At 39.0% G+C, this 24178-nt stretch overlaps 1 protein-coding gene across 8 annotated transcripts in view; it reads left to right on the top strand.

Annotated features, from left to right (window-relative positions):
- rasgrp3 (RAS guanyl releasing protein 3 (calcium and DAG-regulated)) overlaps nt 1-24178 on the top strand; it is a 45906-nt gene that overhangs the window by 8588 nt on the left and 13140 nt on the right. For 6 of the 8 annotated variants that reach the window (XM_078931709.1, XM_023963129.2, XM_078931711.1 and 3 more), the window contains exons 2-6: nt 15338-15457; nt 15590-15692; nt 16338-16400; nt 16573-16704; nt 17181-17328. In XM_078931709.1, coding sequence (XP_078787835.1) covers nt 15388-15457; nt 15590-15692; nt 16338-16400; nt 16573-16704; nt 17181-17328 — 516 coding nt within the window. In that variant the 5' untranslated portion in view covers nt 15338-15387. Of the gene's footprint in view, nt 1-1951; nt 2092-15337; nt 15458-15589; nt 15693-16337; nt 16401-16572; nt 16705-17180; nt 17329-24178 lie in introns of those variants that run through there. The other 2 variants (XM_023963130.2, XM_023963133.2) reach the window with 2 other exon arrangements.

The raw sequence follows: 24178 nt of genomic DNA, 5'->3' as shown, positions 1-24178 counted from the left end.
GGTAAAATGCCTTGGATAGCACAAGGGTTAACTCAGAGACAAGCTAAAATCTTTGCACTTTCTCAGAACTCCACTATCCGAACACAGACAGGAACAATTGAGAAATCATTAGGAAAAATCAACTGCTGCGCATCCTGTAATTCACAACCTGCTGCATAACAACCCTCACAAGAGGTCCCACAACTTTCTGCACAAATATGAGCACATGGATATAAGAAATGTGAATTATTCATGATCTACTGCTGCTGCACTACGGTTGTGATGTTTAGGCCAGAGGCCATGACGAGTGAAGCAGAGGTCATGCGCCCACTCATCCCTCTATGTCCATCTGTCTCCTGGCTCAAATCTGCACACTGAAGGTCCATAGTTCACAGCGTCCTTTTTACATCCAAGGACAGAACCTTCAGTCCATCACCCACAGCCTCTGAAAGACATGACTCCTCTCCGTCCCTTTCACCGCCTCTGATCAGCTCGGAAGAACAAGAGATCATCAAACTAACTATAAATACAATGCATATGATCCTTGATGCTGTATCTAATCTAAATTGCAGTAATCACACACATTGCATACCAACAGATGCTGCCACTTTCACCGGAGTTGGCCTGGAATGTGATTCATGCTGTTTGGTGGGTGGATGCAGAAAGAATGGACCAGAAAACATCAACTGCTGGATACTGTTACGGTTTGGCTTAAACCAAACCGAGAAAAATCCATCAGTCAGACAGAAGTGACTGTTTTAGCTTGACCACCCAGGATGATGCTAAAAGAAAACTAAGCCTCAAAATCTTTTGATCTTTTCTGTCACCTTCAATCATTGTGCTATCCTATGGGTTCAAGATGACCATTGACGTGTTCTCCCTACCATGACAAAGGTGGATAAAGGTGGAAAGATTTCATGTAATCCATGGACACCAGTGAAGATCACAAATCATTGAAGAAAAAAGGTTCAGAGCACTGTCTAGTGGGTCTAGATGACCCAACTCCCAATGTTAAAGTGCCTAGGATGGCACAAGGGTTAAGGTTGTAGTTGTTTTTGTTGCCACTGCTGTTGTTTGCATCATTCTATAATCTCAAAGTTTGTCATTTTAGAGGAGCTCATACTTTTTCCGATTATTATTTTTTACGACTTATTTAACAAGATTTCTGTGCTTTGCCTATGACAAATGACAGGTATTTATTTGTAGTTTTAACTAAATAGTCCCGACAATTATTGCACTTTAATGTGGTTTGCAGATTAGAACTGGAGCTGCCTGAAAATAATGAGCATCATCTGTGTAGGAGGGAACCTATGGAGCTGAGATGGATCAGAGACAAAAATGGGAATCTGATTATCTGAAACCCACATTTTTACCAACAAAAGAAAAGTTCAGACCCAAACTCATTCAAAATTAATTCAATAAAGTTCATAGTGTCTGTATTATTAACTAACTTATTGTTTCTTCTGTTATCAGACAGGGTTGCGTTTTTCACATACCTTGGTATTCCAGAAGAACCAATAATTCATATAAATTTGCCATGACAACTGTTTTGGGCAAATGCTTAAATGTTTCAGGACAACTGTCGACAACTGTGGATTTCTGACAGTTCAGTTTGTTTAGTATAAAAAGGGAAACCCAAGATGCTCTTATTTCCTTTAACAATTGTAAATATCATTCAATATTACAATCTGATTGTATATTAACAACAACTGCAACAACTTGGCCGTATGATACATGTCCTGATGAAAATGATTAAATTGAACAGAGTTCTGTAAATGTTTTACAAAAGAACAGCAATGCTTTTTTGTGCATCATGGTATAAGAATCCAAAATGAAAAGCCAAAAGGTGTTAAAAGCCTTTGCAGGCGGTATTTGTGCTTGTTCTTTGTATGTGGGTGTGTGAGAGGTCACATGATAGGCCGTTGCTGCAGGCTGCTGTGTTTACTAACACGAGGCAGAGGCGGCGGAGGAGGTCAGAGTGGAGTAAGCTCCATCAGGGGAGTCTCTTTGAGCAGACAGCCAGCCAGCCAGCCAGACAGACAGGCAGACAGGACAGCTGTTGTGTGGAGTAAACTCAAGTTTGGATTTTTTTGAGGCGCTGCTGCTGAAGAGGTAAGCTCTGCACTTTATTACAGGTTCTTGGGTTTTCGGAAATGCTCTCATGTTTCTGACAGTTGGATTCATAAATCGGCAAGATGGAAATCTCCACTGAGAAAGATGCTCTTATGTTGAAAGGGCTTTTGGAAGGAAGGGGTTTGTGGTACACCAAGTATCTAAGTGGTTCCTCCTTCCTGAATGCAGCAGTGACTGGAAAACCCAGAAGTTTAAAAAATAAAAGCGAGGAACACTTTAAGAGCAGCTTTGAATCAACCCCACAAACAAGCAAAGCTTTGTGTAGATTTTGACAGAAACGTGTTTGAAGTTGAATGTAACTTTTGACCACCATAAATGTTCTGTCACCTTCATGATTTCATCTGTAGCTTAATTAAAAGGGTATTATTTGTTTATTACCGAGACCCACATGACCTTTTTTGATTTGGCTAAAATTTGACATTTTTAATATAACTGTTGATAAAGTCTCTTTAACTCAGAAGCCATTCCCGATTGTGTTATGTTTTCAAATGTTTGCTGTTTTAAAATCTTTGTATAGATCCTAAACTTTGGTAATCATAAATTGTTTTTCTCTTTGATTTATTTCTGTGAATTATTTCCCAAAGATTCTCAAATCACAGCTAAAAAATAAGTACCAGGTTTATCTTCCTTGTGTGAATTGAATTCCAGATGATAGTAGAATTATTTGTTTTTACAAAATTATGCATCTTTCAATTACCATGAAAATTTTAACTAATCCATTTCATCATGTCATTTTTGCCTAAAAAGATGACCAAAAAGGTCATTTTTACCCCACATTTTTGCCTAATGCTGTGTTTTTGAGTTTATAACCTGAAAATTCTTTGCTTTGGGTTATTTACATATTTTGTGTGAACTGTGCTAAAATACCAGCTAAAATGTTTTTATCAAACGGCAAAACTGCTGAAACAAAGGAGGGGCTGATTTCTTTTTTATCATCTTTTCAAAAGCCCTCGTGAACTTTAGATGAATGGAGGTTCTGACTGATTTACTAAAGTTTTTAAACCACACACAGAATTTTATTGCAACAATCATGCAAGAATGTTCTGTACAAATAAAACCAAATACAGATATTTTTTTCTTAACCTTTAAGGGATTGTTTTTTTAAGAAATGGTATGGATGTTTTTATGAAGTGAACTCTGACTTAATTCTGGTTTCCACTTTCAGCAGGCTTATTTTTATTGAGTGTTATTTTTGTCCATGTGACTTTTAAATGAAATGTGAAATGATGTTTCACGGCGACGTACAACAGGCAGTGACATGTTTTTAAGTTTGGACGGTATCCATGAATGCGTCAACATGAGTATTTGTGATCTCAAAACTGTCATACTCTTAATTAGTCTGTAATTAAGCAATTAACTTTTCAAAAAGTAAAAGCAACCAAAACAGTGCAACTCTCCTTTTTACTGAACATTTTCTCCCAAAATATCTAATATGACACGTTAGTTAGGTATGTTTGTGGACTCTTGTAAGTTCCAAATTTCCTACACTGAAAACTAGAGATTCTGAAGACAGAAGAGCTTTGGATGCCGAAAACCTGAAATGACAGCTTTCAAGATAATCAAAGCCACCAGCAAGAACCACTTAAATCCACAACCTGATTGGCTCCTTCATTCTTTTCTCTGAAACTGTACTGGCCACTTAGACTGCAAAAGTTTTTCAGACCAACTCTGCAATAAGAGAACATACATTTTTAGTGAGGACTGCTGTTTTGAGATTCACTTTGAGGTGTGATCGTTATGATTTTGGTACAAAAATATGCTTTATCAGAGGAGTTGTTCGAGTCTCTATGACTCATACATGGAAACCTCTTATTATGCTTCATGCAACAGAGGTTTATCTTGTCAGGGGAGTGAAAACATGACATGCCATTGTTTCAGCTGTGGCTGCATTCTGATTGATGCTCTGAGTGTTCTTTCACTCCAGGTCAAAGATCTTACAGTTCAGGATCTATCCGATGAGCAGATTTGACTGTTTGTGCATAAACTAAATCTGGTTTTGACTCCAATATTAGAGATAAAGTTCAATTTATTTGTATTGTTTACATTGGTTCTGAACATAAAAAAGTGTTAGATGACCAACATACAGTATTTCTATCGGTTTTGTCTTTCTATGAGACCAGTTATTCTTGCTCTTTTCCGTCTCTCCTGTGCTAGATCTATCTCTGCAAAGCAACATTTCTAATAGTAAATATTGTTTATTATGCATGGTCATTAGGTGCATGACACCAGTCAGTTTTTCAGCTCTGTGATGGCGCAGGTAGGCGGGACAAATAACTGGTGCTTAAACACCCCATTAATATCACTCATGGAACAAATGAGTTACCTTTTACTTGTCCATCAAAAAGCCTCAAAACCATTCGGAAAGTGACACAGCACTGAGATTTATTTGGAATTCCCCTGGAGATGACTTTAAAACTGAAGATGCAGCTCTCTGCTAATGTTCTGCAGCCTCCATGAAAATGCATTACTTTGTCTTACCTTCAGGTCTGTTTGTTTTGTAACTCTTTCAACCGAACTGCTGTTAAAAGATAATCTAAGATTTTTGCATATTTTCAAAAATTTAAGAAAACAATTATTGTGATTATATTAATCTGTGCTGCATGATTTGGTAAACATGTTTTTTTTTTTCTGGATTTGCAAGTTTGAGTGTTTATTTGTGACACTTTGAAAAAATATATCAGGATGCCTGATTATCTGCTTATCACGAGCCTTTACTCCTGAACATCAGTCCTATGTACTTTCTTTGACGTGAATTGAAGGAATAGAAGTGACAGAGGCACAAGGCCCGAAGCAAACATAAAATTGAGATTCAAATTATGTTTAGTGGAATTATCTACCAGTTTAGTCGGGCAAACATAGAAAAGGCCAAATGTAGCCCAAAGAAAGCTGCGGAGATCTGACAGGATCAGACGGAACATTCTTTGCTCTTAAGAAGGATTTGTTCTTCATCAGTTCTTTGTCATCATTCTCATTCAAACGGCACTGATAGGACTCTTTTTTTTTTTCATCCAACTGATTCAAACCACAAAAACTTGCTCCTTTTGATGCAATCGAGCAGAAATTTTACTGAAGACACCAGGTATATACGTACGCATGTTAAAAGAATGTAAGTGTAGTGCATTTAGTCCATAGTATTAACACTGGACAAGAAGGGAAGAACTTCTTTTTTTTTTTTTGCTATTGTTTATTAGTGCATATCCACCATCTACAGTTGGAAGAGGGTTGGTGTGAAATGTAGAGATGCAAATCTTGCAAATTTGGTCCAGGCTTTTTCTTTCACAGCTCTATTTCGATAAATGAAAGACTTGGTGTCATAGAATTCTACAAAATGCAAATATTAATTTGTCTTCTATGATCAATTTTCAAACGGTTAACACTGTGAATGAAAAAGGAGGCCATCTATACGTCACTTCTAGATCTGAGTCCTTGATTGGTCAGATGTCAACCTGCTTTAACTTTTAATGCCAATAGCCAAGCTTTTTTTTTTTCTTCAACGAGTAACGCTGCAGCATTTCTTATAGTAACAGAAAAAGGGAAATTCTACTTAGTGACAAATTAAAATGCAGCAATATAAAAAATTGCTTTCTAAGATTAACTGGTCAGCCCCTTTTTATACAGCAATAAGCAATGCAATTTCCCAATAACATAAAGATGAATATCGAAAAAGCTTATTTAACCCTTGTGCTATCTTAGATGACCCCACCCTTACATTGACGTGTTATTCCTACCATGACAAAGGTGGATAAAGGTGGAAAGATTTCATGTAATCCATGGACACCAGTGAAGATCACAAATCATTGAATAAAAAAGGTTCAGAGCACTGTCTAGTGCAGGGGTGGCGAACAAGTTTGACACCAAGAGCCGAATTTTTTCACTGTGAGAGTCAAAGAGCCACACCACACACTGACCTGCCAATACGTACACACACAAACACGCAATTAAAGCCGCATTACTTTACATAAAACACTCCTCTCCCTACAACACAACAGCAAGTATTGTACTTGTGTTTATTTCAAGGAAAGTGTCCACCCTCAATACACACATCAAATGCGGCTTAGCCAGAGTTAACACAGCAACTACCCTGGAGGTCAGATACCCCCTCCACACACACAGGCACCTCTCTCTCATCTCATACACACACACACTCTCTCTCTGTCTCTCTTTCTCTCTTTTTATCTCACTCTTTCTCTGCCTCTCTCTGACACACACAACTACTCAGTGACGGGCGGTGAGGTTGATGCTGGAGAGTACGATGATAAAAACTGAATATTTTCACCATTTATCCAACAGCATTTAACTGGTAATTCTTTGTAACTCAACATTCCTCTTTCAATGACCCTTACACCAACAAATACACAAACATCTGGACAGAGCATCCTTCTGGTGTCTAAGTGATTCATATTTACAATAAACACATTAAATACATTAATTACATTATCAGGTAATTAGGATATCTTGCTTTCATATGTTTTTTTTTATTTAAATTGAATGACTGACTCTTTGCATCAAAAGCAAATAATTTTTTAAATGTTAATACATTGCAATGATTCAGTTCATACTTCAGAGTAGTAATCAAACAAGTGCTAAGTTTCCATTTAATTGCCCGCGTTATTCGCCCTCCCCTGCTTAATACTTTAGAAAATTGAACTCTATTGTGAAGCCCCAAATACTATTTAATGTATTTCAAAACAGATGTGATCATTTTATTAAAGGATTTCTTCACATTCACAGCAAGGGGGAAGTACTAAACCAATTTTTTTGATGAGTTTTGTCTTAAAACTTTTTATTCTAACATTGTTTATTTTAGCATGTTCAGTGAATGTTTTACTTTGAAATTGCTCAAAATTTGTTTATTTAATTTTATAAACTGTTTAATGCCAAATTAAAAGTGAAAAATATTTTCATGAAGCTATTCTTAATTCAAGAAATGTCATCTGAAAATGTGCTTACATTTTGTAAAAACAGACGAAGACTTTAAAAAAATTCATGTGAACTTTATTGTCTCAATTCAAGAGATTGATTGGAAAAGAGTAACACTTCCACTGCTTGTATTTGTGCTTTTTGGACATTACCCATTCATGAACCTTTCATGGGTGTAACTCTCCTCTCCATCGTGCTCGAGTTTCCAACCTCCTTCTTCATTCTTTTCCTGCTCCCTGGATATTTGACTTCAGTTTATTTCTAACTCCACAAGAGCAATCCATCATGAGAAAGAGGTCTGAGAGTTGAACATCTCTTATCCCAACAGATCCCCCCACCCACACGCACGCATGCACGCACGCACACAAGGACACACGCACACACACACACACACCCACACACACACACACACACACACACACACACACACACACACACACACACACACACACACACACACACGCACACACACACACACACACACACACACACACACACAAACACACCCGCCCGCCTTGTGCCAGCTTTGGGTCTCTGTTCAATTAGGCAAACTTGACTGCAGCATCTGCAGTAGCAAGGGTCTTTGAGCAGATGGAACCACTGGAAATTGTGGTTATGAAGGTGCAGCACATTTTTACTTGGTAACTATAACATATGAACTTAATCAATTATATTACCTTTTGACCAATTATAAGTAAATGACAAAATCAAACTTATTGCTCTTCAGAATTATTTCCAATAGAAATTGCTACTTTTGTTGTGGATGTTGAATTGGAGGACTTTGTTGCTTTTGAAGTTTTTGATTCATTTGGGACGATCAACATCATTACCTATAGCAGCACAACAGGAACGCCAGAATGTCATTTTCATCTTTGAGACCTTTGAAGAACATCTAGTTCTTATTCTGCACAGCACTGCTAAAAAAACAGCAGGCATGTTCTAATGAGAACATGGTCTCAGACCAAAGCAAACAATGTTTTGCCTTCAAGAACATGTGATCAGGGGGAAGAGAGACGAACAGAGGACTAACAACAAAGGTCTTTTCTCAGAAAAAAGTAAATCAGTCCAAAATGATCTCACTTCCGTGTGTTTGCTGGAGGAACAGGCACATCTGCAGTGTAAACAGGCGGTGACTCTACTCCGACAGCTCATTGAGCTTTAGCAATGCCTCGTGGGAACAGAGGCTTCTGGGAGTTTGGACTTTGTTAATGGATCATCTCCTTGGTAAGAGGAGAAAAACAGACGTCACTGGCCGGCATTTCGTGTTTCCCGAAGCTTGCATCAACATTAAATCAATGGGTCTGTGTTTGTTAGTGAGTCGGGGTGTGCAAACAGAAAATGAATGAAAGTATTGTTCAGACTGTGAGTGCTCAGAGAGGGGAGAGGGGTTCTATGTGAGTATCCTGCATGTGCAGAGAGCTGGCATCATGTGACTGCAGTATCCTGACATAACCCCTACATCACTGCAGGAAGCGCACGAGTCTGACTCAGTGACATCATCATTGTTTCCTCCATGCGGGACAGTAGAGTAGATCGAGAAATTCTCTCAAAACATCTAGATTTTATTTGAAATATTGTGGAAATCATTGAATATAAACAAGGATCTGTGTTTATTTTCAATCGTGCTCTAAATTCCAATGCATTGTGTATTTCAGATTTACACATTTACTAGTCAAATGTTGACATTTTCAGTTGTTTGAAGACTACACTAAAAATAAATGGAACACAACAAAAATTCATCCTACACCTGAAATGATTTTTTCTTTACATGTTGCATATTCTGAAAACAAAAACACACAAAAATCGTCAATGGAAATTAAATACATTAGCCTATGGAGGTCTGGATGTTTAATCATACTCAAAATCAAAGTGTAAAAACACACTACAGGCTGATCCAACTTTCATGTTATGTCTTTGAAACAAGTCAAAATGAGACTCAGTAGTGGGTGTGGCCTCCACGTGCCCCTCTGACATCCTTGCAATACCTGGGTGTGCTTCTGATGAGGCAGTGGATGATCTCCTCCCACACCTGGACCAAAGCATCCACCAACTACTGGACAGTCTGTGGTGCAACCTGGCAATGGTTGATGTCCCACATGTGCTCAATTGGATTCAGTTCTGGGGAACGTCCATTCCATCAATACCTTTGTTTAGCAGAAACTGCTGACACACTCCAGCCACATTAGGTCTAGCATTGTCTTGCATTAGGAGGAACCCAGGGCCAATCGCATCAGCATATGGTCTCACAAAGGGACTGAGAATCTCATCTCACCTAATGGCAGTCAGAGAATCTGTGGTAAGCACATGGAGAGCTGTGCAGCCCTCCAAAGAAATGCCACCCCGAACCATTACTGAACCACTGCCAAACCGTCATGTTGGACTATGTTGCAGGCAGCACAACGTCCTACATGGCATTTTCAGACTCTGTCACGTCTGTTGCATGTGTTGAGCATGAACCTGCTTTCATATGTGAAGAGCACAGGGCGCCAGTGACGAATTTGCCCGTCTTGGTGTTCTCTAGCAAATGTCAAATACTTGTACGGTGTTGGGCTGCAAGCACAACTCCCACCGGATGACGTCGGGCTCTCATACCACTCTCATGGAGTCTGTTTCCAACAGTTTCAGCAGACACATGCACATTTGGGACATGCTGGCCTATTATTTCCTGTTGTCTATTCAACTTACACAAAAACATGGGACATTGATTGTCAGTCAGTGTTTCTTCCCAATTGGACCATTTGATTGCACAGACGTGTGATTGACTTGGAGTAACAATTCGTTTTTTAGGTGTTCCCTGCATTTTTTTTTTTTGAGCAGTGTGTATCAACCGTGTTTACTTAAAAATATAGCAATGAGAGGCTGAAAGTGACATCTAATTTTGGCAGAGAAATAAATGGCGTCTTGTAGGTCACAGATCATCTGTGTGTGAGTGAATCGTTCGTTACAATTATGGGTTATTTTCCTAAATTTTTAGCACCCTGTTGGAAATGAGACCACTTGCCTCCTCCCATCCTTCTTCTGTCAGCTTTTTGGCAAAAAATAAGAGAGAAAGGCCTTTTGATTTTCAATTAAAGGGGGGACGCGCTCAGAACTCAGAAGTTAAGCAGTTTATGAACAGAGAGTTTACACAGAAGCATCCGTTCCTTCTTGAAACAGAAATTGGATTCATGTCACAAGTTCACAAAAGTTTTATGAGCCGGCAAAACACATTTGTTCCGCCACTGTCACCATGGTAACCAAGGATGGCTTGCTTTGAAGTGATGAAGCAGTCCAGTCAAAACGTTTCATGAAAAGTTTTGGGCTTTTCCCTCCAGCAACATGCCTTTCTGAGCTTCAAGTGTTGTTCATGTGTCACCCAACTCTGAGAGATGTGTATTCAGTTTGCTGGAAAGAACAACGTTCTGATACAATGGCATCAGTAAGTATGGTGGCCCTGAAGTGCAAATCATACCAGCAAATCACTAAATTCCAAACATATTAATGATTATGGGGATGTTGGATTTTTGACATTTGAGTATTTTCAAATGCGTCTTCAGTACCCGCAAACTAATAAAAGTTTTATGATTAGGATGGAGCATATCCAGAATGACTTAATGCCAAATAACTTTCGGTTGAAATGATGGACAAACATCATCATCCAGTAACAATGTCCCATAATACCTTACATTTTGGGTTTCTTCTTATGCTTCAAACTTTGTCTCTTCATTTTGATCTCTGGATATTACTATTGTTTTCCAAAATGTTTTTTTTTCTTTTATGGAAACCGGAAATAGCAGAAACAATGCGTCAAGGGCATTGGAGGGGTTTAGAATTCTCAGGCAAAGAACACATACTGGTTGTTCTGAGTCTATGAGCAGCAGTGATGCATGGTGGAGAAAAAGGTCTATTTTAGATAAAAATTCAATATTAACTTAATCAGAATAGACTAATTTTAAAAACACTAACACATATAATAAATATACTAAAATCCAACGTCTTCCATCCCCATTTCATTATACACACACAAAAAGGCTAAACAAGGGCAGTTGATAAAAAAAGGCCATCATAATACCGGCAAATTTCACAATGTGCAGTTTTTTAAAATACTCTTTTGTTTGCCTCCTTCATTTAAGGGTACAAATTTAGTTTCTTCAAGCTATTTATCCACACCGTATTATGTTTTTCTCTATTTCCCCTTTTACTGTTGCTTAAGTAATCATTTGAGTATCTTTTTCTTACTTCTACTGTGTCATATTTACATACCACCCTCGTCTCGTACAGTGCAGAATATCCTCATCCATTCCCTCTAGGACATGGCCTTCTAAACCAGGTGATGATGGTAAATGGTGTATACTTATATAGAGCTCTATTACCTTGCTTGAAGGCCCAAAAGACTTTACAGTCACATTTCCATTCACCATTTCCTGTTGTAAATCAAAATTATTTTCTGATAGTTTTAAAAAAATGTACTACTTGTAAGTCAGAAATATTTATTATACAGATGAACTGTAACAAGCTACAATTGAGGAAAAAATATTTATATTAATAGTAAACATTTTCTCAGTAAAGTAAAAAATAGATTAAAGACCAAAGTGTTCAGCAACCAAAATGTGGATGTATAAATATACATTTAAATGGGTTTTAAATCATTTACTTACAATTTATAAATTGAGCTTAAGAACAAAAGAACACCCTTTAATTATTTAATATTTATTACCTAATTTAAAGATAGTAAATAGCTCATGAATAAAGTGTTAAAATGTTATTTATAAACACATGATAGTAATCCCTTTTAATCAAGGATAAAGCATTTATAACAACACATTTCAGCTGCTTTCTAATAAAGTAGTTATAAAAGATTAAGTGTCCATTCATGCTCAGCTAATGCTTAAATCATGCTTCATCATGTGTAGTTATCATAAAGTGTTACCACCATCTTTGACTGCTCTTTCATTTAAAGTCTGTCAAACTGTCCAACTGCTTCTGAAAAGACCGCTTTGTGTGTCCAAAGCAAACAGGAAGCACAAACAAAAATAACCCAAACTCATTTCACCTGCTGTGAGAGTGTTCCTGTATTCTTTCCATCCATGCTTTTTGGTTCTCTGACATTGCATAGAGTTTATTTTTTGTAAATCAACTATGTAATTTTAAAATGATAAGAAAGTCCAGAAGTCTTGTATCCGCTGGGAGGAGTGAGAACATCTTGATTTAATGCATGATCAGCAGCACCTCGCCCCTCTCTCTCTGGAATTTTTGAACAGCTAAAAGTGTCGGAATCTTTTCTTTTATAATAGTCACAGAATCATTGGGTCCCCTTGACTTTGTTTTATTTTTTATATCCTCCGAGCTATTAAAGATTTAGCTCTGTGAGTTATAAAATATAAAACAACAGCATGAGGGGATATAAAGCTTAAACTTCGGCTTTTTAAAGGAGTTTTGATCTGTGAATGAAATAAATGGATCTTGGAGGAAACCTGTTCTGATCCCAACTATCATTTTATTGATAAGTCTCTGATATACTGTTTGATCTGTGATGTTTGCCCAGGAAGGCACAAGAAAAGAAAAAAGGAGGGTTTTATGGAAACTTTTGACACTTTTTCATGTTAAACAGAACACTTTTGCATTTTTTTCAGTGAACTATTTTGGTCCAAATTTTTTTCTACAAATTAATTTCCAAAAGTTTGTATTAAAATTGTATAAATTATATATTATGTATTAAATGTATTATATTATACTATATATAATATTATTAATTATATAAAATTGTTTTATCTGACGATGAATTATTTTATTATCTGTTTACTTGCAAGCATTGACATACATTTTTAAAAATATTCAAGAATTTCCCTATATTTTTAATTAAAAGAATTAACACTCTTTCGTTTTAATTTTATTATGAATCATGCAGTCTTAGCATGGCAGATATACTAAAGAGATTAAATTGGATGCTTGAACGGCCTGGTTACATCTGCAGCCCACCTTATCACACTTTTGCTGTTTGATGTTACATCAAACACGAAACATCCTGAAAACCTGAAAAGTCTTTAGGAAAAACTCTCACCTGTAGAGATATTCAGCCCTTCTTACGAGGTGACAGTTTAACCCTTGTGCTATCCTAGGCAATTCAACATTGGGAGTGGGGTCATCTAGATCATATTGTAATCACTCTCAGTAGGTTACTGTTACTTTTACCATCATTTTGCTCAGTTGTCTGACATGTTAAAAATCTAAACATGGATGACAAAACCTATTTAACAAAGCAATATGACCAAGACTACATACCAATTGTCTATTCAAAGCTTTTTTTTCAAAGCCAAAGAGCCACAATAGAGGGATAAAGGAGCTGCTGGTAGCTCCAGAGCCACCGGTTTCAGAGCCCTGATTTAAGCTTTATAAATCTTTGTTCAAAAAAAGCTGTTTCACACTTCCCAAACTGCAGAAGAAGAAAATATTCCCAAATAATACTCCACAATGTGATCAGCTACAATGAATCTCCTGTTTTAGGAAAAAAGGAAAGAGAGTTTGGATTTAAAAATCAGACGATACTGAGTTTGGTCCAACTTCCTTGTAACTGTACTCCAAACGCCTCGATTCAGTAAAATCACTCTTAGTTTTAGAGCAAAAACAGAATGTCAAAGAATTATACATCTGTCAAGGATTTATGGAAAATGTGTTGGTGGTCCTCAGGTAAACACAAGTTTCGGACCTGTCCGAGTTTGAATAACTTTGTGACAGAAATTCTTGACCCACTAAGCCACTCAATGTTTTTCCTGGGATTTTTGTTATCTCCTTCTTCAAATACCTTTAAAGACCAGATTTTGTTGTTGGCCACACATATTTGAAATTGAACTTAGACTTAAAGTCCCATTAGGTGTCTGAAATGTGTTTTCCGCATTTGATCCATCCCCTGGAGGAGCAGTGAGCTGCAGAAACCATATTTGGTGCTTGAATCCTGACCGTAACCCGTAATCCTAAACTTAACCCTTTCTCTGGGACCGTGCCGCCAAAAAAAAGTTCAGCACTGGCCAAACATACTGTATTTGGAAAATTATGTGCGAATACTCCTTTTCTTTCTGGCATTTCATTTTATTTGCTGTGTAAGGTAATTCAACAGTCTGCATGTGCTAGCATCAGATTAGTTCTAAGCCACAGTCCGTGCTGCTTGCTGCTGCAATGTAACCTAAATGATGATAATTCGAAGCATTTTTCATGGACTTATCAAAGTTCTTTTTCATGTGTAACTTTATCAAACAGCAGGGTCTAGTACACACGTTTGTTTTGCCATTCGACACATTGTTCAAAAATTCTCTATTTGGAATAAAAAAAATGTCACTTTTTACCGTTTCTTTATTGCTCAGTAGGTGTTGTTTTCGACCCCCCCCCCCCCCCCCCCCCCCCCGGTGTCAAACTCTTCACTCATAAACACAGCTTGCAGAAAGCGGGAATGAAGGGCCGGGCTAGTCAGCTCAACACAGACGGTCACGTGAGCCCAGGTAGAGGAGATTTAGAAAACAGACTCTGCAGATAGACATGAAATATGGCTTTTTAAGATATTTAGGTTGTGGGATTTTGGGTAAAAACTTCATAATCATAGTAACTGGGAATGATTTTTCCTTTTTTTATTGTCATTGGGGGACTTTGAGTCAGGCCCAAGGCCCCTTTTTGCTGCAGGTTTTTCTGTACTTGTTGCTGTTCTGTTTTGATTCTTGTTCTTTTTCTGACTTCAAACTGATTTTGACACTTTTTAAACTGCTCCTGCTTTCTAGCTGCTTTTGCTGGAATTGCAGGTTTACTAATGTGAAATAGTAAATAGCGTATACCTTTATAGCATTTTACTAGCTTCTTAGAAGGCCCAAGTATTTACAGTCACCCATTTACACACTGATGGTGGGTCTGCCGCCAAGCACTGGCGCTAACCTCTGACCACCAGGGGCAAAGTGGGGTTCTGTTTTGCCCAGGGACGCTTTAACACATGGGCGGGCAGAGCAGGAACCGACCCTGCGATCATGTGACACCAATCGAAATGTTTGTTTGGTGTTTTATGTATATTTTTTTAAAGTTTAGAAGAACCGTCCTCATCTAACACAAACAACATATTGTTAACTTTTTGAATAAATTGAAATTTTATTGTTTTCTTTTGGGTTGTTGGTGTTGGGATCTTCTTTTGCATGGTTTCTTGTCAGTAATATACATGAATGCAGTTGAAATGTCTGTGCTTTCAGTGTCAGACTGCAGTTGTTTGCTCTCTGACCCTCAGAGGCTGTTTAATCAGCAGGAGTCCATTTGAAACGGTCGGTTCTTGCTCTGAACCCGTCTGTGTTCACAGGAGAACCTTCAATCTGCACAAGCGTTGACGTCTCCCAGCAGTTTGGCACAATGGGATCCTCCATGCTGGGGAAGGCAGCATCCATCGACAGCCTCCTTAACGAATGCATTCATGCTTTTGGTGAGCGTCTTGTTTTAAAAGTCAAAATCACAATTTTCATATAAAAGGCAGCTTTGATCATAAACTCACTCATGCTGTTTTAGAAGGTGGACTCCAGGTTCACTTTGTTTTTATCTTGGGTCTCCCTCACAGATGACAGTGCGGAGCTGCATGTCAACCTGCTCCCCCGCACTCTGCTGCTGATGCATCGCTGGTACGTCCCATCTGCTGAACTGGCCGGAAAGCTCCTGATGATATATCCCACATGGCAGACACATGGGGGGGCAGTGGCCAGAACTTCAGCAGGAAGTGGTTCCTCATGATATTATAATACACAGAAGATTAGCCTTCAACATTCTGTCAGTAAATGCATTTTCAAATAGTCACAAAACCTAAGAAGCATCACAGCACACTTTTTCCTGTTTGATGTGCCCTCAGACTGCTAAGGCCGCCACTGTTTGGACATAACCTGCTCTGTCTTAAATCCATTGACTTAAATTTAAAAATAAAAACATATTCGTTGATTATATAATTTTAAAAATTATACATCAACGCCCAGAAAAAAAGGAAACAATGATTGATACCAATAGCATCCTAAAAGCAAATTAGAACAAACATTTTTATTCAGAAAACATTACTTTCAGAGCATTGTGGAATGAAAACCAAAAGCACAACATAATGATGTCGCAGTGCAACTTCCACTTATAGTAAAGTTTGAATATAAGGAGTATCTCTACATGTACTATATTGATGCAGTAGCGTACTTTGTTCACTTCTCTGTGTTGCTTAAGTTTTTCTAGTATTTATAGGGTATTGCAGCTGTTTTTGACAAAAACAACACATGAATTGTTGAAATGTATCAGTTTGTCAGTTTGTTGGAAAGTCCTTAACCTAAAGCTACGTACCGTGACTGCAAAGGAGAGGACCACCAGTCAACCAGGCTCAGGATCTGCTATCTAATGAGGTAAGACACATTTTACACATTCTTCCATCTCTCATCCAACAGATTTTACTGTCAGATTTTCTTAATATCCTTATACTTTGTTAAACAATGCACTATTCTCTAACTACAGAGTTTATGGCTCTTGTCTTTTTGGTAGAACTCATGTAAAGGGGTAAATCTGTTACATCTTCAGGTACTGGATCGTGACATTCCCGGCAGAATTCACCCTGGATTTGGGCCTGATCAGGATCACAGAGGAGTTCAGGGATGTGGCGGCCCGGCTCGGCTGTGAGAAGCACTTCGAGCTCATCGACATCTCCACCATGTATGCTGTGCACACTGAAAACAACCAAGAAGAAGCTGCCACGATCACTTTTAAGAAGGAACAGTGTGGTTATAATTGTGTCAAAAATGTTTGTCAAAAATGAATTAATTTCTTCCCCCTGTTTGATTTACATCTTGGAATTTACACTAATATAGAACATACAATTTTAAATATTAAATGCAAAAAAAGCATAAACAAGAACAAATCTATTTAATGCTTTCCTTTTAAAGATGTGTCTAAAAATAAGTTATCTTACCCAATTTGGTATTTAAATTTTTAATGAAAATAAAGTGTACAAAGAGAAAAGGGGATAAATTCTCCACTGAAATTGTATTAGGACTGTTTAAAAAAAACCTCTGTCATGTTCTGATGAGTATGTTCATCTTGTGTAAAAACTGGTGTTTTTTCTTCTGGATTTGCATCCGCAATTCATAGCTGCTGAACCCACAACATTTCCTAAATTCTCCCTCCTGCAGTCCGTCATACGACTGGATGCGGAAGCTGACCCAAAGGAAGAAGCAGACCAAGAAAGGCAAGGCCTCCCTGCTGTTTGATCACTTGGAGCCCATGGAGCTGGCTGAGCATCTCACCTTCCTGGAGTTTAAGTTCATCCGAAGAATATCGGTATTTTTGTCTTTAACGCATTTGTAAAAAAGTTTAAAATATGTCTGAATAAAATATGAGTTTGGGTAGAAATGTAAAAATCCATGCATTAATCTATATGGAGTACGGATCTCATGTTCCAAAGCTCTGCTGACACCATAAAAACCTTCATGGTGTCAGTTTATCACCTGATTAGTGGTGGTTCAGCCTTTCTGATGTGCATCACAGTCAGTGATGAGGTTAACAGATGCTTTTCTCTTCAGATTATGCATGCATGTAACAAACAAAGAAAACATTTAAACTACAGACCAATAATTCAATAAACAATAAACCCCAAACAAATAACCAAGAAAATAATTTACTATTCTCAAACTTAATTTACCAGAATATTCCCACAAGGTATGGAAGCATTTCTGTAGCAAAATTAAAAATAAAAGTCAACACCAGAAATGCTTTTTCATTTTCAAAATGAAGATGCATTCGTTGACTCAAAATGAAAATGAAAAATCATTCAGCCAGCCTACATATTCTTTTTCTTCTTCAACACTGCTCATTCTGTCACTCATTTAAAATGATAAATAAAATGGTATTTGACATTTTATTTTCAAATTGTTTGCTAGTAAATGTGTAGCAAATTAAATTATAAATGTCTAATTTGATAATTAAAATGCACAGAGGTTAGCACTCTTTCCTCACAGCAAGAAGGTCCCTGGTTCAAGTCCCGACTGGGGAACCTGAAACAGAAAATCAATGGGAGATCTTTCTGTGTGTAGTTTGCATGCCTCATAGCTTCATTGGTTCCTCTAAATAGGTCCATAGGTGTGAATGTGAGTGTGAATGGGTGTGTGATTGTGGCCCAGCGACAGACTGGCAACCTGTCCAGAGTGTCGCCAGCCTTTGCCGACAAGTGGCCGGAATAGGCTCCGGCAGCCCCCGAAACTGACTAAACAATTAGAAAATGAATGAATGACAATTAAAATGGATTTTCATTTTCACAATGTAACTGCCTCAATTGACTCAAAAATAAAATGAAAAATCAATCCTCCAAAATGCTTTTTCATTTTCTACTTTAACATTGCTCATTCTGTGACATAATGTAAGTGAAAATGCAAAGAAAGGATTGCATTTTAATTTTCGCATCCCCCCTGCAAAAAGTGTAGCATAACTCAATTCCAGTCAGCTTTTCCATGGTGGGAGGCAGGGCTCTGACCTCAGTGCTCGCTCGGTGTGGCTGGCTGCTAAGAGACACCGACATGTCTCTGAGCAGAGCAGCTGGACTCATAGCGTCGTGTTTGCGGGGAGGGGAGGGTACTTTGTCACGGTGTGCGCTCCGGAGGAGGCGTTGGTTCGCAGTCCGTTCAGCTGCTCTGCATGAGTGAGCTGCTGGACTCGAGAACCATGTCTCTCGGGAGAACCGTGTCTCCAAGCAGATGAGTGGCTTTGGGATGGTGTGTGATCTGGTTTAGGCGGTTTTCAAAGGCGGAAATGCTGCTTTGCAATCCTGAGAAACCATGTAAACAATCATGTGAATTTGGTTTCCAGTGTGTTCCGATAAAGTAAAGGCCGATGTTGTTACCTTATATTTACATCCAAGATGCACATTGTGACGTTGCCCGCAAAGAGTTTAAGCTCTGGCTGCACGGATTAAGAGATAATAAAGGAGCTTGTTTGCGCAGATCTTGTTTTAAATAATTTCTTTAACTAGATGTACCAAAATACTGAAAAAGTTTTAATCCTTTGACTGAAACAGCACTAAATGATGAGAAAAGTCGCTCCTATGGGCAGAAGTATGTGTGATGGTGGGTCAGATGGTGTTTTTGTTCCTTTTTATGTTAAAAGTTTGGATAATTATTTTTTGTGAGTGAATATTTAGTTTACAGCCTTTTGCTTTTAAAATCACTTTGGCTAAGTGACATTTTGGATTTTGGCTGAACGTTTGGAGATGTTTGACAACAAAAAAGAAATCTATTCTATTCTATTACACCACTAAGTGATATCCAACACAAATATAATTTAAAATAAAAAATGTTTCTACTTTTACATATAGCTTTGTCGCTAAATTCTTTTAAGGAATTCCTAACACAAAGTTTATATCACACAGCTGTGAGGATGGGGAGGACACTAGAAGAGAGTTGTAGTTCACTCTCTGTGTTGATACAAAATACCCAAATCAAGCTAAAAACATTAGCTGGAAGCTCCTCCCACATGCATCGAGTTTAGGGAACACATTTTTGGACACTCTGCAAGCAGAGAATGCATGAGCAGGCAGCCTTCTCATCCTGCAGTGGATTTATGTCTGCCGGCGTAACAAGCGAGCAAGCTCTGCAAGCCCACGGGCTGCTAGCTGCTGACAGAGAGGTGTCACCAGTAAAACAATCCCCGATTCACTTCCGTTGTGGCTTTTCTTGTTTGCATCGCTTTTTTTTGTGCTTTGCTATTATTTTTTTTGCTTCAGTTTTTTTATGTTCTAATTTATTTTATTTTTTTGCATCACTTTTTTTTTTTTGCTGTGAACGCAGCTATTTGCAGTGTTTGTTTTTTATTTGCATTTCCTTTTTTTGTTTGCAGTTCCTATTCTTTTTTTGCTGCAATGGCGTTTCTCGGCCACCGTAGTAATCCCAGGGGATTTCTGCAAAACAGTCTGATGTGTTTTTGTATTTTGCTCTGACCGTCAGTGAGTTCGAGAATACAGCCGATCATTTATTTTTACTTTAAGAAATATGGAATTAAAGGAAGATAGGGGTGTCTCAGTTTACATTATTTTTGTCATGAGAAATATTGTTCTGCTTTGTTTCTGTGAATCTGTTCCACGCAGATAGTTTAGCGCATACTCCTACGAAGCTTCAGCTCCGCTTTCTGAGGAGTCACTGCAGGTCCAGCTGGCTGAGCGCTCAATAAGACTGCCGGTACCTGTCAGCCGCCTTAGGAGTCCTAGGAGCCAGCCACGCTGGCTAAAACTGCTTCTTTTGTATCCCTTACCTCTGGTATCCACCACTGGCTTTGGGGTTTCCCACCACAACGGGATCAAGGGACCTTGCAGACACAGCGGAGACAGTAGGGGAGAAAAACGTGGTCCACTTGGAGTCAAGATCCCCAGCCTTCCTTGGTACCCGCTTGAAGTTTTCCTGGATGTGGGAGTTGAAGACCTCCAAGATGGAGGGCTCAGCCAGATGATTCCAATAAACCAGACAGTTTGCCAGGTCTTTCCAGCCTTCTTCCCCACCAGCAAATCCAACTTACCAACCGGTAGTGGACATCTCTGCCCCCTCCTCAATACTTGACTGTCCAAGACACACGGCCGAGCGTCGTCAGAACAAAGTCGCTCATTGATCTCCCACCGAGGGTGTTGTTGTACCAAATGTTTATGGACACTTGTGTGTTTGAACATAATGTCCGTTTGGAAACAACCTGCAGCCCGAGACCTGTCCCCTGCCTATAGGCGAAGGGACACGATCCTACCGCCAAAGTGAACTCAAACACTTGGGAGCTGTGCTGGGGGCTCAGGAGTATGCCCACAGGGGAGTGGTCCCATATCATTGGGCTGGAACCCAAGCAGGGAGTGGGAACAGTCCCGCCCACCAGGTGCTCAGCTCCAGACCAGGGCCCCGGTGACGGCAGTGCAGGCCATGTAACAGAATCTTGATGGCACGTCCATACAGAGAAGTTTGTGAGACATACATGAAGTCATCTTTGTTTGTGATTCACATGTTTCTTTTGTTTTTGCTCTCACACAACCCTCTGCATTTATCCGGACTTGGGACCGGCACAAGAGAGCACTGGGTTGTGCTTCCTTGTGGTTGCATTACTCATTCATTCTCTCATTCATTCATTTTTTAAAGGTAAAATGGCGTAAAAAACACATTTTTTTTGTTTTTTAAAGGCGAACTTAAGCATCAGGAGGAAACCCCACACGAAAAGAAAGACTATATTTTCTAATCCATTTATTCATCCATTCATTCATCCATTCATTTCATCCCTATTCATTGCATTGTTTTCATCTTCCCACTCTGGGACATCATCTGTTTTATCTTCAAAAGATTTTTTTTTTAACTCCTGCTAATATTTTTATTTTATTTAATTGTACTATGGATTATTAATTCCGCAATGGGAAATTTGCTCTCTGCATTTGAACCATCCCCTGGGGGGCAATATCATTTTTTAAGGGCGAACCTGAGCACCAGGAGAAAACCCAAACAGATTCAACATAAAAGTAAAAAAAGACTACATTTTCTCCTTCATCCATTCATTAATTTATTTATTCATTCATTTACTTATTCATTCATTCCACCCCCTTTCATTACTTTATTCTATCTGCCAATCTGGGACCAATCTAGTATCATCTGTTTTATCTTCAAAATAATTTTTTTAAGGGCAAACCTGCACCAGGAGAAAACCACACAAGAAAAAACTAAACTAAATTCTCTCATTCATTCTTTCTTTCATTCATCCATTCATTCATTTATTTATTCATTCATTTACTTATTCATTCATTCCACCCCCTTTCATTACTTTTTTCTATCTTCCCACTCTATGATCAATCTAATATCCATTTTACCCTCAAAGGAATTTTTTTAAGGGTGAACCTGAGCACCAGGAGAAAACCCGACTTCGGTCTAGTTAAAGTCTTAGTTTTTTACTCTTCTCTTAAACTGGCGTTTGCTCGCTGGCGTGAACGCCTTTTTAAATCTTCTCCACAAGGAAATCTTCTGTCTACTTGTATATTCAGATTGATCAGAACACTCCCCATCTTCATCAGCTGACGTTTCTTCTTCATCAGCTGATGCTTCATCTTCATCATCTGATGTTTCATCTGTATCATCTGACGATTCCTCTTCTTCATCTGATATTTCCTCCTTTTCATCATCTGATGTTTCCTCTTCTAACCAATCTAACTCTTCAGACTTAACAGGCTGAGAGGCGAGCCATGAGTCTCTGTCTTGATCGTCCAAAGATGGACTCTGAAGCAGATCTTCAGCTGCCTCTGAAGTCTCTGGAGAGCTTTGATCCGGGACGACCACAGGAGTGTCACTCTTGTACTTTCGCCGTCTTGCTGGTGTCAGAGCCTTTTTAAACCTTCTCCAGAGGGAGACCTTTGGCTTTTTGGGTCGCTCTGATTGGCTGGAACAGTTGGTTTCTTCTCCTAGAAATTCGGACACGACTGCTTCATCAGAAATGTCAGAACTTTCCACTTCCTCACTTTCATTGTTGGATGGTTCAGTGTTCATTTGGGCTGGAACCTCCTCAGAGGCGTTCTCCAACGTTTGTGAAGGAGAAGCAACTAATTCTGGCACACTCTCTCGGTCGGTAGGAGGTGTGGTTATGCTGACTGGATTTGGAAGTGAAGCTTCAATTTCAGGCTCACTGTCAGTGAAGGTCCATGGAAGTCCTAAGCCAGTTTTGTCTGATGTCTTCTGACTAAGTCTTGCGTGGACTTCCACTCTGCGTTTGGCCAGACGTGTCCTTATGGGGACTTGTTTGCAGATCCTCAGTTGTTTAGAGCAAGGAGATTCTGTGGTGTCCATCTCCACAGGTCTCTTGCGTCGTTTGGGAGGATCTGCAGTCAGTTGTTCTGAGGCTCGCTCTGGCTCTGACTCTTCAGTTTGGGCTGATGCCTCCTCAACAACATTCTCCAGAGATTCTGGTAGTAAACCTTTGGCTTCAGTCTCTTCAGGAAAGGTCTCTGTCACTGCTGAATCAGTTTCCTCCGTTTTTGTTTGATCTAGACTCACGTCAACCTGGTCAGCTAGAGGTGGGCTGACCGGTTCACAGCTGTCTGGTTCCTCTGGGGCAGGGAGTGCCTTTACTTTCTTGTTCTTACGCTTCTTGCGCTTTTTGGAAGGCTCTGGAACCGCTTGTTGTTCAGAACACAGCTGTGGTTCTGAAACGTTGGTGTCCACTGATGCCTCTTCAGTGACGTCCGCATATTCCACAGGTGGGACAAAAGCTTGCAGCGTTGTTTTAACTTCAGAAAGCTCCGCCGCCTTAGACTCCAGTTTTTCCGCCAGTTTGATCTTCAGCTGCAGTTTTAAGTTAAGATGATGGTTCAGGTTGACCTGTTCCTCCAGGTCCTGCTTGACTTTTTTAGCCTTTGCCTTGACCAACTGCTTACATCTTTGCAGTTCCTTTTCACGCGTCTTTCTGAGTCGGCGCTCTTCCTCCAAGGCGAGTTCCATGTCTTGCAGCAGCTCCCAGTGCAAAACACAGCTCTCCTCAGTCTCAATTCTGGTCTTCTTCAGTTGAGATAATTGCTCGTTCCTGTTGAAGAGTTTCTCCAGTAAAAGGTCCCGTTCTCTTTTCAGGGCAGACAAATCCTTCTGAACTTCTGAAGGTTTGGTTTCAGAAGCAACCATTTTGGTAGATTTTCCGGATTTGTTCATGGTTCTTTGTGTAAATCGGTAGAAATGAGTGTTGGAAATGGATTTTAAACCACAGTGTTTTGAAAACAGGTGTGTTTTAAAGTCTCTCAAGGTCTCTCAAAGTATTTTTGAGTGTCTCGAAATCTCGAAATGTCTTTGAGTCGCTTGCAACTAAAGATGTCTTAAACAGGATTTTTAGGGTCTATAAACAAACTTTCTGGAATGATGTAATTGCCTTTATGACATCACTGGGCTATGGTGCTATATGACATCATATGCATCATCATATGACATCATAGGATGATACAGAGACGGGGCAGAGACGTAAAGTAGTCTCTTTTCAGACCTTAAACCCCATTTTAGAAGAAAAAAACAATGAATCTTCCTAGATGGTAAACGTTTCTGTAAGTTTGTCAATTCCAAAGTACAGTCATGACAAAGCCTTCTACTGAAACTCCAAAAACTCTCAGTCAAAAACTTTTGATTGTTAACCAGAAGGTAAAAATAAAACAATT

The sequence above is a fragment of the Oryzias latipes genome, chromosome 15 (genome assembly GCF_053564925.1).
Source record: "Oryzias latipes strain Hd-rR chromosome 15, Olatipes_Hd-rR_3.1".
NCBI classification, from domain to species: Eukaryota; Metazoa; Chordata; class Actinopteri; order Beloniformes; family Adrianichthyidae; genus Oryzias; species Oryzias latipes.
The sequence above is the reverse complement of the archived record's forward strand: the minus strand, read 5'-3'. Positions and strand labels throughout refer to the sequence as shown.